This window comes from Sardina pilchardus, chromosome 5, assembly GCF_963854185.1.
Source record: "Sardina pilchardus chromosome 5, fSarPil1.1, whole genome shotgun sequence".
NCBI lineage: Eukaryota > Metazoa > Chordata > Actinopteri > Clupeiformes > Clupeidae > Sardina > Sardina pilchardus.
The window spans coordinates 25,250,636-25,266,771 of NC_084998.1; the positions used below are offsets into that span (position 1 = coordinate 25,250,636).

The 16,136-nt window shown below is 46.0% G+C and overlaps 1 protein-coding gene across 1 annotated transcript in view; it reads left to right on the forward strand.

The window, feature by feature from the left end:
- The first annotated feature begins 5,185 nt into the window (after window positions 1–5,185).
- Window positions 5,186–16,136, forward strand: part of LOC134080572 (serine/threonine-protein kinase DCLK1-like) — an 18,620-nt gene continuing 7,669 nt past the window's right edge. The window contains exons 1-6 of the mRNA XM_062537092.1: window positions 5,186–5,264; window positions 6,316–6,413; window positions 14,108–14,213; window positions 14,544–14,770; window positions 15,080–15,199; window positions 16,093–16,136. The exon at window positions 16,093–16,136 is cut by the window's right edge and continues 103 nt beyond it. Coding sequence (XP_062393076.1) covers window positions 5,249–5,264; window positions 6,316–6,413; window positions 14,108–14,213; window positions 14,544–14,770; window positions 15,080–15,199; window positions 16,093–16,136 — 611 coding nt within the window. The 5' untranslated portion in view covers window positions 5,186–5,248. The remainder of the gene's footprint in view (window positions 5,265–6,315; window positions 6,414–14,107; window positions 14,214–14,543; window positions 14,771–15,079; window positions 15,200–16,092) is intronic.

Sequence of the window (16,136 nt, forward strand, 5' to 3'; positions counted from 1 at the left end):
CGGTTGAGGTTTTGACCTCAAAAGGAGTATGTATCTCGAGTGCTACCACTGTGCTATGATTGTCATAAGTGATAGCTTTTTTTATATTGAGATTCCACTTACAGTACTGTCTGAAGTGAACACACATATTTATTGACATCGCTAGTGGAAAGGGATTGTTATTGACCTTGCCTGTGTGTGAACAAGGACAGTAGAAAGCCCAAGGACCGCTCGCTCCTGTGTTTGCCCTGAGAGCTGGTCTAGTGCGCTGTCTGACTGCGACCGCGCTATTTCAGAACGCTGTTTATGTAATGGCACTCTCAGCGCGGTTTAGACCAGTCGGGCTAACTTTAGCCGATTGATTTCCATCATGGGTTTGATCTGTTACATTTATTGGGTGCAGCACGGCTCCCACACAAGCCCACATATGAGTGGTGACTGGTAATGCACCACGCATCTCCTCCTCTCAATGACTGATGACTGCCAAACCGGCCTGTATTTTTTATTTGTTTGGAACACTCATAGCTGTTTTTGGTTAGTAATAACAATCCCTTTTGTGCTTCAAAACAATAAACAATAACAATAACATCTGAAAACCTCTGCTTTGATTTAAAAAGGTGATGTTGTAATAACACTCCAACAGCCCATGGTGATGTAATTGCATGCATTTCAAAACCTTTTCTGGGGGAATGGGGCTATTTGGCCTATGGAAGTGTGCTGGCCAGTATTGGCAGACCCGCTGGCCAGACTGAAGATAAGCGCAGAATAAGAATAGCCTGGAAGTCTAATTACCAGGAACTGGAATGAACTCTCCTGCTGACCCAGACTAATGCATTGGGGAGACGGGGAGTCTAATGAGCGGCCGTGCTCACCTGCAGTCCAACCTGCGCTGCCATTACACATGAGTCACCACTCCAGGCTCCCTTCTTCTCCTCTTTTCTCTTCTCGCTCCTCTCCTCTTCCGTCCTCTTCTCTCCTCCTCCTGCCTCTTTTTCTTTCCTCAGCCCTCCTCTTCTCCTCTTTTTTCTCTCCCCTTCTCTCTTTGCTCCTCTCTTCTCTTCACCTTTCTCTCTCTCTGCTGACTCCATCAGCAGCACTACAGACTCCCAGGTGTGCTGGATGTCAGGAGGTCTTTGGACGTCACGTCAGTGTAAATAGGGTTCACCAGCAAGTTGTTTTTGTCTTAACACGATCGTGAACAGGACTCAACGTTAACTTTTAAAAGTGGTTGCAAGCTTTGCCAGTTTGGCAAACAGGCATGAGGTTTTGGGTGCCAAAGCCAACCAAATCTGGTTGCCATTCGAAACAATTTGGTAACCAAGGGCAACCGGGTCGAGCCCTGCTCTTGAAGAATCTTGCCTCTTTTAAAAAGCTCCATATGAAAAGTGTACTTATTATTATAATATTTTCTGCCTGCAAGAAAAGATATGGGCAAACGTCTGTGATACGCATACCTCTAAATGGAGATGTGCTGTATTGTGATGTGTTGTATTTGCAGATTATGCATATGGGACTGGAAGCTGCTGCTGGAGCCACTGACTCTAAGCCTTAAAGGGATTACAATTCCCCCATAAGGAGTTTCATTACAACTTGCGGTCGCAGCTGGAGGGAAAAATTCTCAGAATAAAAAAATGGCTGTCTGCCTTAAATAACTTTGTTTAAATCAGCTGGTCTTAGTCCTAGGGTTCATTTCCATTTCAATCTTGTCAATTTCTCTCTCTCTCTCTCTCTCTCTCTCTCTCTCTCTCTCTCTCCCTCCTAGCAAGCACTCTCCTAGCCTGCTAATCCCTGTGAACCACACCACACAGACACTCTTTAAATAGAAATTTCATTAAATATGAGCTCCTCCATGACACCGACACTTCCAATCAAGAGCCTCGCAGCGAGCGCTGAGTGCTGTTTTATAAGCTGCCGTCTTGTTGTCCGACAGGGCTCTCCACTGCCGTCTCTAGAGAGACTCTAGGGCTACATAAGGACTCACTGGGCCTCTGCAGAGCGCTGGGTCACAGCGGTCTGCTGTGTGTGGACAGAGGTCATTGTGTATCGGGTACTGGGCGCTCTCTCCTGACACTCTGCGTTGGCGCCCCCAAAAGGTTGGTGGTGGGGGGGGGGGGAACGTGGGTCTCGGGGTGGAGGAGCAGCGTGCTCCTGGTGTGCGGCGAGCGAGACATTTTTACTCACACAAGTGGTCGCCACTCACACGCCCACACACACTGCCCCTCCACACTCACTCCAAACTGGACACTTTCCTGCAGCTGAGCCTGTTACACAACAGAGAACAGCATGCTGCTGCTGCGGATGCCACAGGGACTGAAGATACATGCAATGTGTGTGTGTGTGTGTGAGTAAGAGTACATAGGAGTGGATGAATTGCACATCATTTTCCTGTGTGTGTGTATATGTTAATATTGTCTATTATATATTTTCTGAGCTGGCTTGCGTGTGTGTGTGTGCGCGTGTGTGTGTGTGTGTGTGTGTGTGTGTGTGTGTGTGTGTGTGTGTGTGTGTGTGTGTGTGTGTGTGTGCATATGCATACATACATACTCTACATACAGTATGTGCCTCTGTGTCAGTATGTCTGTGTGTGGGTCAGCATGGTCACCATGCAGCCGTATCCAGCGTGGGCTGTTTTCCATTACTGCCTGCTCTTCCAGCGCCTCTCTCTCTCTCTCTCTCTCTCTCTCTCTCTCTCTCTCTCTCTCTCTCTCTCTCTCCGCTGCTCTCTCCCCGCTATATCAACCCTGTGCTCTGGGGAGCCCACTGACACGGTTAGTGCTGTTTAATTACATGCCAGTGATCCAGGGGAACGGCTGTGCTTCAGAGCTATCAATACTGCCCAGAGGGACACAGATGGAGGTGGTGGGGGGGAGGGCAAGGGTGCAGCGTCCGGCTCTGCCCATTAGCGGGCATCAGGATTCGGGTGAGGGGCTGCGGGAGCTCGACCGAAGAAAAAAAAGTCCGAGATTGGCCCGGCGCTCCCCTGGGAGATGAAAGATGGGAGATGAACGTTATATCATCATCACAGGGGCCACCGAGTGCTGCTTCTGTGTGTCTGTTCACCAGTGGAGCACCAGAAGCACCTGCAGTCAGGAACACCAGGGACAACACCTGCAATCATTGGAGCGAATGAGGCAACCTGGGGGGGGGGGGGGGGGAAGAGCTTAACTAATAGATGCACTGTCATTTAACATCAACACTTAGCAGATGTTTTATACTAAATTATTTTGCCACTGTATGCTTAATGTCGGTATATGACCCCCATGGATTGTTGAATCTATGACCTTGGTTATGTTAATGCCTTGAGTTTTGAGCAAACATTAAAGACCTCAGAAATGCAGAACTTGTACTTTGAAGATATTTACAGTATTTTCTCTTTTTTTTTTATAAAATAGGAAAGCCCATAAGCACAGCTTCAAAAAGGCATGACTTCAAAAGGATGGCGTGTCAGTTTTAGTCTGTCTAGAGCCAGTTCCCATGCTGTTGGCTCTAATTTGACAGCGCTAACGCAACCAGTGATGCCAAATGTCTTTCTTCTAGACTGCTGACTTCTTGCTGAGTCCATTCGCTTCTTGTTCTTTTTTCCACCGACAGTAACACACGTTAAATGACCATGTGCTAGCTCCTAAGGAGTCTGGTGCAAGAGATTACTTACCGAACTGAGAACTTTATACGGATGTGGTTGAAGTATGTATGTGAAAGCTAACATTTCTTGCCACAGTAACAGTATCACAATTCCTGTATATTTACATCCATATTGTCCATCACATCTGAACATGCACAGTAAGTTCAGGGCTATGAACTAGACCAATGAAGATTTCGTTGGCCACCATCATGTACTGTAATTACATGATAAAGCAAGGAAGCACCATCAGATACAGCATGTACTGTAAGAGTAACCTTGATGACGGGTTTGATGTTGCTACTAAGTATAGCAGATGTTTGAGACTTCTTGAAGTGGCTGGAACCCACGCAATGTTCAGATAGGGTGTGTGTGTGTGTGTAGCGGTGCCCCTTAAAAAGGCCCAAGGTGTAAAGGATGGGGGTGTGTATTAGTGTGTTACAGACTCAGAATCCTGAAAAGGACTAGAGTGGCCCTCTTCACGCCCTATGAATGCATCACTCTGACTAAATATACCAAGGCACTACAGATGGTGCGAAATAGCGTTATTCATCACTGTCTCTATCTCTCTCAGTCTCTCTCTCTCTTTCTCACATACACACACACACACACACACACACACACACACTCTTGCTTTCTCTCTGTCATACTGTGTTTCTCACACATACATGATTCTCACATGACACACAATAACTTCTGATCCATATTTAACGACATGACAGACTTGATTTGGCCCCAAGTGGAATGTTAAAGGCGTGGCTGTCTTGATGCCTTTTACGTCAGTGTCATCACCACCTGATGCCATGCTCTGTCCTGCGCCACCCCGTTTTTCCGGTCATGACACCGACACCATCCCACCTCTGGCTCAGTGGCCTCTTCTGCATCACATCAGCATCCACCATCTCACCACTGATGATGGTCTATGGTGTTGAATGTATGATTCACCAGACTCATTGTAGGCTACATTTCTTTTTCTTGACTGGTTAACTTGGCTTTTCTAAACAATGCACTGTGATCATTGCTTCATTTTTATTAGTCCACTTTGTTTGGCTATCACTGTTTGGATATATTCAGAAACCTAGTGAACCCTCTAAGAACATTTATTCACACGAATGGGAACAGGCTATGAAATCGTATGGACTGGGAGCTCCTCTGCTTCGTAATGGCTGTAGCCTATGTAGGGGTGGATACATACAGCAGATGCTAAAGCTGTTGTAAGCATTTCTTGGTCAGCATTAATTTAATACTGAGGAAATGCGGATCAGACGTTTAATGAAACTCTCCTTTCGTTTTTGTATATTCCTCTCTCTGTTGTGACCAGGATCTGTGTTTACTTGAATCCACTCTAGTACGCACAGCCAGAAATTTTGGCTGCGCCTCACTCATATAAAACGCTTTGTTTCATATGCCTCCCATGGAAAAAACTGTTCTCGACTCTGTTGTCGGCAGCTGCGCCTCCCACTACTGTAGCGCACAGGCTCGGGCGGACGTCAGCGGCTACGCAAGAAGCCTGCCTGCCTATGACAGCGTGTAGTACTTACTGCCTGCTCGCTCCGCACTCTCATTCATTACGAGCTCTATCGCATCCAGTGCTTCCGCGAGTACCGTCACTGTCACTGGGTGTCTTGGACTAGGCACTGTGTCTTCGCCATGCTGCAATACGAAGGTAGGACATATAGCTGAAATATATCAATCACATTGGCTATTATTGGCTATTTGATGTAAGCGGGCGAGAATAATGCTGTTGAGGAAAAAAGCGCTCTATTTGGTAATTCAGTTTACCGGTGCCGGTCTTGTGAGTCACCGTGAAGTTCAGCAGTGTGGAGCTACAGTATATCTGTATTTTTTGACAACTAATGTAATAGCAGCGGAAAAATCGAGGAAAATAGCTTTAACCATAATGATAGTGACAGTATTATTAGCCTATGTAAGACTAGTAGCCTACACTGAATTCTCACGCTGTAAATTCATTAGCGTTGATACTGATGATGATGGCTGTTGATGGTGATTTCTTCTATAGACCTTTGGGGTTCTCGTGCTTGTGTTTAGGGGGTGATAAAATAATTTTACATCCCAGCTTTGCAATTCAAACTCTGTATATGTGTGTGTGTGTGTGTGTGTGTGTGTGTGTGTGTGAGAGAGAGAGAGATAGAGAGAGAGAGAGAGAGAGAGAGAGAGAGAGAGAGAGAGTGTGTGTGTTTGTGTGTGTGTGTGTGTGTGTGTGTGTCAGCATATGTATATAAGCATGTGTGTAAACTGTGCACTGGCGGTTGATGGAGAATTCATTTGGAATCATTTCCCCTCACCTGCAGACCTGGCACTGTCACAGCTCTATAAAAGGCTATTGGTATCAGAGCTGGAAATGAGCAGTGTTGGTCTTTCAGACTGGGTGTGAAGGATCAGCTGCACGATCAAAGTGTGGGGATTTGGACTCATGTGCTGTCGTTTACTGTGGAAATACCATCCGCGTCCCATTTATGGCTACTCTAGCTTATGTGAGAGATGGAAAAGGCAGCACTGTGGGCTATTCTTTCTGTCCTCCTCCTCCTTCCCATCCTCCTCCTCCTCCACATCCTCTTCATCCCTCTCCTCCTCAGTTTCAATGAATTCCTGTGAGTGTGAGGGAGGCTGGTGCAGGCTGTAATCTCTCCCATTCAGTGTGTGTGCGTTTTGATACCGATGCCAGCGCGTCTCTTCTCTCTCTCTCCTCTCCTCAGTGAATGGGACCTCAGCAAGTCCGGTGTCGACGACGCCTCACTCCATGAAGTCACCCAGCCCCTCACCCATCAGCCAAGCCAACATGAGGAAACGCAAGGTAAGATCACCTGGGATCATCTTTCTCTCTCTCTTCTCTCTTCTCTCTCTCTCTCTATCACTCTCTCTTTCTCTCTCTCCTTCTCTCTCTCACTCCTTCGTCCCCCTTCCTCACTCTCACTTTCTCCCCCTCTTCTCTTTTTCTCACACTCTGTCTTCACACATTCCTAGATTCACACACCCCAACCCATGTGAGTGTTGTCCTGCTCTGTTCGTCCCCAGTGCCTATAGACGCTAGCATCTTACCCCCCGAAGACACGCTCTCATGGCCCTTCTACTGTTCTTTATAACACCCAACCCCCTCCCCCCTTCTGTCTTCTCAGGACAAGGACACGGTCACAACCGAATGCACAGCTTGAACTCCCTCGAGTTCCTGATAGCGGAATTAGCGTGTTGGAAGACCAATTGAGTAATCCCCCCGAAAAAACCTTAGAGTCTTGTGAATGGGGTGGCTGACCACTGACTGGGCCGAGGCAGCTGCATTGGATTCGTCCCGCGAGGCGCTCTCTCTCTCTCTTTTTCCGTTCTCATGCCACCATTTGTGGCTTGGAGAGCCCAAAACGCCAGTGATTGACATAGGAGAGTGCCCCCGCTGCCTTCTTGCTAGATTTGTTGTTCTGTACAAGCAGAGTGTAACGTGCTTTTCTTGCTAGAGACGTGCTAGTGATTGAACCATCTGTGTGAATTAAAGCTGCCACAAAGCAAAAGACAAAGGAATGAGCATGCAACTCGACAGGGATGATGGGATTTCTCGGCCGTTCTCTTTCCGTCCGAGAGCCTGTGTGTGTGAGAGTGGGTTTAAGCATGCAGGCCTGTGGTCGTGTGTGTGTGTGTGTCTGTGTGTGTGTGTGTGAGACTACATCAAAGCAATCCCCTAATCCCGCTTTGAGACTTATGACGGGGAGAGGTTTAATTCTGGAAGCGTTGAATGTTAAACTAGAAAAAGTCCAGGCCCCCCAATCTCGCGTGTCATCGGTGGCTGTGCATAATTTTGTTCTAGCTCCAAGCTAACGCTGACGTTTTCTTTTCTTTTTTTTTTTTGGTGCCCTTCCTTCCGCTTTGTTTGTCCGCCATGACCTCGTCCTCTAGGCTCAAGGCCTCCAGCTCCGCATCCAGTAGATTTAACACTTGGCACTCTAGCCATGGCCAGTGGATTTAATGGTTGGCAGTGGTCAAGTGGCCAGAGCCTGTGAGGAGAAAAGACATAAACGCGTGGCATTTGATTCGCTGCTTAGCTGCTTCTGTGGAGTGTGCCATTACTGACCCTGGTGTGGATTAATTGGAGGATGCCCTCCTCAGGCAGCACAGAGGATTAGAGACTGACCTGGAATCAGTCATATTATTCCAGGCAGGCCAGACAGGAAGTGTTGTCCTTTCTGGCCTGTCGTTTACCAGATACACATATTATTCGCCCCCAACCCCCAAATGAGATCTTCATCAGTATTCAGTGTTCAGGACTCCTTTCTTTCGGGAAATTATCTCCGCATCGAAAAGACGCGCCCTGGGAACACAGGAAGCAAGGCATTTGTACTTCAGAAGGCGTTTTGTTATTTTTAGAAACTGCTAAATAATGTAAAACACGTTATTCTATGTTTATACCGCTGTGTAACTCCTGTTCGTGTCCTCAATCGTGCCAGGGTGCGGTTGTGGATGGGCTTGGTTCGTTAACATTGTCCCTGAGAGAACCTCATTCTCTGCCGAATGAAATAATTTTCTGACATTTTTATCACCAATATGGGTGGTGTAGGGAAGTAGAATCGACATCCTTGTGATTGAGATGAGTCTATCAACTTCTACTGAGCGTTAGGAGGAACTAGCATAGACTATGTTTTCCTTATCATAGAGAGACAAAAACATTTCCATTGACGAATTGGAGAAGAATTTTAAAAACCTCTTCTCACAGCCCCATTGAGGACGTCCCTCAAACAGCTCACCAATCATGCACAAGTATGACATTCAGTGGTGTTTGAAAGGGTCCTGCTGGCAAATCCCATCCTGATTTTCATTGTGATGAAAGAACAGTACTCTGTTCTCTCTCTTTCTCTCTTTCTTTCTCTCTCTCTCTCTCTCTCTCTCTCTCAATGTTCTCATCTGTCTGATCCCTCCGTGAGGCAGAATTTGGGACAGCCATATCAGTCCAAGGCAGAGGCATCATAGTAGCTTTTCAACCATCTGCCACATAAGTGGGTCGCACTTTGAAGACAGAGAGGAGGATAGTGGGGGGCGGGGGGGGGAGAGATGGTGGATGGGAGGAGAAAACCCTACTTCACAATCTGTGAATGGGGGGAAGGGGGACGATCTCGCACATGAGTGAGATGTATTCTCCATATGCTCACTGAGGAGCTCCGCTTCCGTGCAGCGCTCAGGTCTGGCGGTGAACGCTTCTCCCGGCATCCGCATCACCAACTAATCCCACAATGCACAGAAAGGCAATGGCAGCTGGCAAGGACACCTGAGGTCAGGAGTAGAATGAGCTTAGTGGCGTCGCCGGTTTAGGGGCTCCTGATGGCTTCAGTGTACTGTATGTGACGCATTTTGCTCCTGCCTAATAATAATGGTGTGGAACTCTCGATATGTCGGTATAGAGAGCTAGCGAGTGTACTGTACGCGGGGGTCTGGCCTCCTGCTGCGTACGTTTCCGTGTCCTCTAGGCAGATCTGGTGCAGGCTCTATGTGGCATACCATGCAGAGCTGCTGAGACCAAATGTATGTCCTCATTCAGAATTCAGTGCATCAAAGTCTGCCCATTTTCCACCACTCATTGCCTAGCTGTTAGGCTCTAACGTCTTTTTTTTTTAGAGTAGTTTTACAGCCATTAAATGAGCAATAGACTTTGGAAACTAGAGATTTGTGGGTGAAGTCCCTAAAGTAAGGTAGTCTTGGCACTGAAAACTGGGACAAATGCCCATCACCCCCCCCCCCCCCACACCCTTCCGCATAACTCAGTATTATAGATATTTTCAGGCACCTCCTTCACATAGAAAGCATATTCATTTCATCATCAACACATTAAATCCATTGTTATTGACCGTATTCTGTGATTGAAGTGAATTTGTTTTCTTCTCATTGTTTCGCCAATATTTTAATGATTTAACATGACCATATCTGGTTCATTATTCATGGGTCATTATCCTCATCCTGAAGCTCCATCATGGATCCAGGCATGCAGAGAAAGGCTTCCATACATGCTCTAGTGTGACCCAGTTAAAGACATTAGCGAGACAAGAGGAGAATCTTTAGCATTCTCCTCACTGTATAGTTGCTGGCCACGTAGCCTGAGGCGCTTTCTCTTACACACACACACACACACACACACACACACACACACACACACACACACACACGCACGCACGCACGCACGCACGCACACACACACACACACACACACACACACACACACACACACACACACACACACACACACACACACACACACACACACACACACACACACACACACACACACACACACACACACACACACACACACACACTCTCCCTTCCCCCTTTTATTCGTTGGCAAACAGAAAGAGGGTCAACCACAATTAAAACCATGTCAGTGACCACGGATAAAAATTATTCTATAATGTTTTTTTTCTTTTTTTTTCCTTCTTCAAATTTCATTTCTTCACATTTTCACTTCAGGCGTCACTTCATTTTAAAGGCCACCTCCACACACTTCACACGCCATGTGGGTGTCAGTGGGGATGGCTTCTCACCTCTCCCCTGTCTCCTCTCATGTGTCTCGTGCGTTGACCACTACTAGCTGGCCTCGGGCTGCTCACGCCTGATGAGTTGCATGCTCTTTCGCTTCATCAGTGTCTGTTTGGTTGCATACGGTGCTGTGGATTTCAGTTGAGTGCAATTGATTTATACATTTGTTTCCTGCTCTATATTGTTTGTGCGTTTGTTTGTTTGTTTGTTTGTTTATTTGGGGGTTGTTTTGTAAAGGTTTGTGTGGTGGAAGGTGATGGTGTTTTTAATGCCTGTGGTGTATTTGTGAACTTCCTCTTTCATGGTGCAAATTGTGTTTCTTGCATGCATCTCACATTCATCCAAATAACGTCTACTGTCATCAACAGCATCACCCTGCTGCCAACAGCTTCATTAGTATCAGTACTGCTCATGTTTGGCCATTTCTGGTTGCTAGTGCAACCTTCCATTCACCATTCATTGGCCTGGTTTCCCAAATTCGTTGAGAAGCTCTTAAGTGCTAAGAACTTCTTTGGAGCGCTGTAAGAACGTTTTAAGAACGTTTCTAAGAAGTTCTTAGCACTTAAAGGGATAGTTCGGATTTTAAGACACGAAGTTGTATGGGTTCCCTGTCAGCAACGTACACTGTAGTGCATCAGCACTGACTTACCCCCGACAGCGTCCTGTGAGCCGAGATCCAGCCGGTTTTTGATGCCGGACTATTTTCTTCAGCAAGTTTCTGGGGTCACGAAAGTAAAGTGTTTTTCTTCTCAAAACCATATGCGTTCAACAGAGTGATATATTTGCACCACAAAAACGTTGTCCAGCTGTCAGTAGCGCGCAGTGATAGGAATCGCGAAAAATAAGTAAGTGATAACGAGGTTTGAATTTTTCCTGGACAACGTTTTTGTGGTGCAAATATATCACTCTGTTGAACGCATATGGTTTTGAGAAGAAAAACACTTTACTTTCGTGACCCCAGAAACTTGCCGGACTACTTTCTTCAGCATCAAAAACGATCTAAAACCGGCTGGATCTCTGCTCACAGGACGCTGTCGGGGGTAAGTCAGTGCTGATGCACTACGTTGCTGACAGGGAACCCATACAACTTCGTGTCTTAAAATCCGAACTATCCCTTTAAGAGCTTCTTAACGAATCTGGGAAACCCGGCCATTAGTCATTAACTGTAATTTCCCAACTATTAGCTGTGGCAAAATTTCTTCAACTATGAGGTTAATACACGGGGGCAGTTAATATGGCATTACAGTAATATTGTATTTTTGAACTTAAATAAAACACTGTCCTGCTGTTTATAATCAATGTGGCTAATACACAGGGAATTGCTGTAAACTCTCAAAAACACACAATGTACAAATCATTTTCTCATCTTCTAAAATGTCATTCAACATCTCATTTATTCACCCAGGCAACAGTGTGCTGGTCTCCTTCATTGTCAGTCTCAGGTGTGGTTGTCTTGAGGTTACCTTCTGTTACATATTCCCCATCTCATTTCTGAATGTTCTGTAGATTTCTATGTCCTTTTTTTCTTTCATTCATGTTGTGATGTTTGTCTCTCCTCATTAATTTTTTTTTGCTGAGCAATAGGTACATTTTGTTTTCTAAATCTCAGTAGCATCTAAATAGGATTCAAAATCTGTTATTTCATTTCCATTGTTTTTCCTATTGTTTTCATGTCATTTAGTTATTCTCTCATTTCATTCAAGCTTCGTCCTGTGAATATATCATGTGTTTGTGTGCTTGTTGTGGACAGCATTATTGTGTACATGTTGTGTTTCATATGAATCTGGAACCTTTCCTGAGTTATTAAACAAGAACCAAGTCAAAAGTCCAGCTTGATGTCTTTAGTAGTTAGACAAATCTCAGCTATTTCCCCCTTATTTAGGTCAGTGCTGTGAGGAAAGAAAGCTTCTTGCACAGTCTTTTGGGGAGTTTTTTAATCATGTTAGCATTGCCAGTAGCATGCGATACATGTGCCTCATACAAGACTATAGCCTTCAGTTGGCAGATACTTCAGGATGGGATGAGATTTAAACCCGCTGTAGAGAAAAAAAAAGGTTGGAATCGCTGTCACGTTCACAGGGGCCAGTGGTGCGGGTTTCCAGGCAGATAAAACAGAACTGCCAAGGCAGAGGAGATATTCACTTCCATGTGGCGCTCCGGTTGCTTCAACGATTTTTTTTTTTTTTTTAAACGTCTGTCCCCACGTGTCTCATCAGGACACAGGGATTTTGTTCCGTCTTCACCAATCAGTGAGGCCCAGGCCAGCGAGGGCCACCACCTCGGCCCTAATCCAGAGAGGATGAGAGTGTCACCCCGTCTCCCGCAAACTCTCTCTGCTCTCTGACGGAGGGGTTTGCAGTGAGAGGTAGAGCTCTGTACAGGGAACAGGAGGTGCCATTGGATGTGGGGTTGGGGGGGATGGGGGGGTGGGGATTGACTCTGAAGAATATTTTCACTCAAGCAGCGCTAGCAGCGAGTTGGATGGAGATACAACTGAGTTGTATGGAAAACATGCATGCATAGTGCATAGCACTCTTGTTTTAAATATGAACAATCAGCAGAAAGACATGCGAGGCGTACAGTACTGCATCTATATGCATGGTACAGTATAGCGTATGGAGGCCACAGTATACTGCAGGAGCATGTGGGGAGAGTGGACGTATCTGTGGTAGTGAGCGTGCCGTGCGCAGGATTATAAAAGCAGCACTAAGCACAGCTCCGATGACTAGCCAGAGATTAGTGTTTGTTCATCTCAATCACGGATCAGACGCTACCTCTTATCACTAACCTACTGCAACCCTCAAAGCTCAAACACTGCCTAGTACAACTGTCTAAAATCAAAAACATCAAACCAAATTGCTACTTATCTTTAATATTTAGATGCATACAAATTATTTACCAATAACCGATGTACTCAGTCAACATTTGCTAGGATCAAGTGTTCGTAGCCGGTCTCTAATAGCATGTTGTTGTCTTGTAGTGCTCTTCTGATTAATTCGGAATTCTGCAGACTTGGTCAGACGCAGGAAATGACTTATTTGGACAGGTGTCTGAGCTCGCTTCCTGTCTGGGAGGAAGGAGCGCCTTTATATGGGCATGAGCTCGCCTCATTCAATGGAAATGGTGTTGCTCTCTTTGCCAGTTTCCATGGAAACAGTGGTTTGTTTCAGTGGTATCAGTGAACATTAATGTGAGGAGAACAGGGCAGGAAACAGAGAGAGAAACGGAACTAAAAGGGGCTCAACAGCCCGCTCGCCTTTTCATTAATGTCTGAACCAACACACACAGTGTCTCTCCAGGCTGATGTCTTTCAACTACACATCAAATGGAAGTGTTTTTTTTTTCCAGAAGGTTCCCCGTTCTGCACTTGCAGTGTTTACTCATAATTACGGCCATTAGTGGCATTTCGCGCGGTGTGTCTCTCAGGGTGAGGGGGTGTCACCTGTGCCTATATGCCCAATTACTGCCTTGTGCTTTGGGCAGGGAGCTGAGAGGGCTCAGAGCTATGGCATGAATTCCAATGACTTTATCCCTGAAACCCAGAGAGGGGTGGGGGGGGGGGGGGTTCTGAATGACTGACGGTGGACATGAGAGAAAACCAATTTATAGCACCATTGGTAACTTCTGACTTTTTGCTGCCTGCTGTCATGGCAACCGGTGAACGGGGCATCAATTTGTTTGCTGTTTGCCGCTGCTTTTTTACCTGCTGCCATGAGTCCGAGGGGAGAAGCACACATGGAGACGCAGGGGGCGCAGGGGGAGAGGTGTTTAGGGGGCTGAGAGGGACCATGCACAACCCAAAGTGCTCACATGCAGTAGTAGGTTTCCACTTTCCACTGAGTTTGAATTCATTGTGTTGATGAGCTACCTCTTCCTCTCTCTCTCTCTCTCTCTCTCTCTCTGTTCCTTCTCATCTCTCACTCCCCCTCACTTCCCTTCTCTCTCTCTCCGTCTCTCTCCCCCTCTCTTTCCCTCTCTCAGGGCTCCACTGGCTCCTCCATTTCTCTTGACTCTGCGAAGGTCTCTCTAGACGAGGCAGACGAACAGATCCACGATGAGCAGACGACTGACGGACAGATCAGTGATGGTAAGGTGCCTCCCAGGTGTGTTCTCTTACATAAGGAGAAGCACAAGCGCTGCTGTCACACTGCTAAAATTAGCACTTTGCATGCTAGTGCTGAACAATTTCGTCTGGTTTATAGAGAAGAGAACCACTGCCGGTTGAGTTGGTTGATGAGACTATGGATCTTGGGTACAGGGACAATGAAATGAAATGAGAACCAAATCAATGCTTTTCCATCTTGAACAAAATGTCCTCAGTTTAGGTTATGACATTGATGTAAATAATGAATTATGAAATGTTGATGTTGTTGTTGATGCTGATGATTGATTGTGAGTCTCCTGCCCTGTGTTTCAGTTGAGGTTGAACCTGAATTCGATGCTACAATTGCCCCGGATATCATCCCCGAAGTTGGCCCTGAGTCGGACGAATTTCCCGTGGTGCCAGCCTCCATCTCCGACAGGTATAAGGTCGGGCGCATGATCGGAGACGGGAACTTCGCTGTGGTGCGGGAGTGCGTGGAGCATTCCACTGGCCGGGCGTATGCTTTGAAGATCATCAACAAGGGCAGATGTCGGGGAAAGGTAAACAAGAGAACATATCCTCTCATTGCGCTACTTGCTGTACAACTTGTCTTGCTTATCTTACGGACAATTGCACTCATTGATGCACTTACTACACTCATTGATGCACTTATTGTGGTTGTTGTTTCGTGTTATAAAATTTGTTGTTAGAATTGGTCTTAAAAGCTTAATGTTCTTACCATGTTGTAAGTCGCTTTGGTTAAAAATGACTGTTAATTGCCATTGATGAAATGTCTATCATGATTTATAAATGGGGTTCTTGATGACCTAGAACATTCTGACCAGTAAACGCTTGTGTCGCTCCTGCAGGAGCACATGGTCCAGAATGAGGTGGCTATCTTGAGACGAGTGAAGCATCCAAACGTCGTGCTGCTAATCGAGGAGATGGACACATACGGCGAACTCTACCTGGTCATGGAGCTGGTCAAGGTACAGAGAGCTTTTTAAATGCCATGAATAATGTGTTCACGTTTGTTTCTAAATGTAGGTATGTCAAATTCTGAACACATATCCTCACACACACGCGCAAACACGCACGCACGCATGCACACACACACACACACACACACACACACACACACACACACACACACACAAACACACACAAACACATAAAGGAAATGTATTGTTCAAGTTGAGGTAAAGTCGTGATTATAGGGTGAAATCACACATTTCATGAGCTTACAGATAAACCGCGTAACAGATAGCTGACTCCTTCAAGGACTGCTGGCTGTGTGAAAAGACACACTATTTTAGGCTCCCTGCTCCACTTAGCTCCCTGTGAAAGGGGATTTCTGAGCCATGAACCCATAGCTCAGATTGAGGTCATGACGAAGGGTTTCTCCCCAAAAGAGGAATCTGACATGTGCAGGAATGATCAGGCACCACTGCTGCGGCTAGCAAACACGGGGCATAGAGTATGTTTCCGAAACTTCTTATACTACTGCACTATACTCAGTGTCATGAATGACAATGGCCCTTGTAATATGATTGACATTTAGTAGACACTTCTTAATACAAAGTGTCAATTCCAGAGTAACTATGGGTTAAGTATCTTGCTCAAGGACACGTGGGAATTGAACCCACAACTTTTGAGGCTACTGCACGCTAGCCCAGCTCCTTAACCACTATGCTACTGCCGCCCCATATGAAATGTGGCTTTGGATAATAAATGTAAATATACTCGGAAATGTTCTGCAGCAGCATTTTAACATTTAGATAGCATTGGCACGCCAACTGGCATGTATGATTTATGAGCGTAATGCAATTCAACACTTGAATGGTTACGCAAGCAACACTCATCTCTCTCTCTCTCTCTGCAGGGCGGAGACCTCTTCGACGCCATCACCTCAGCAAACAGATACAC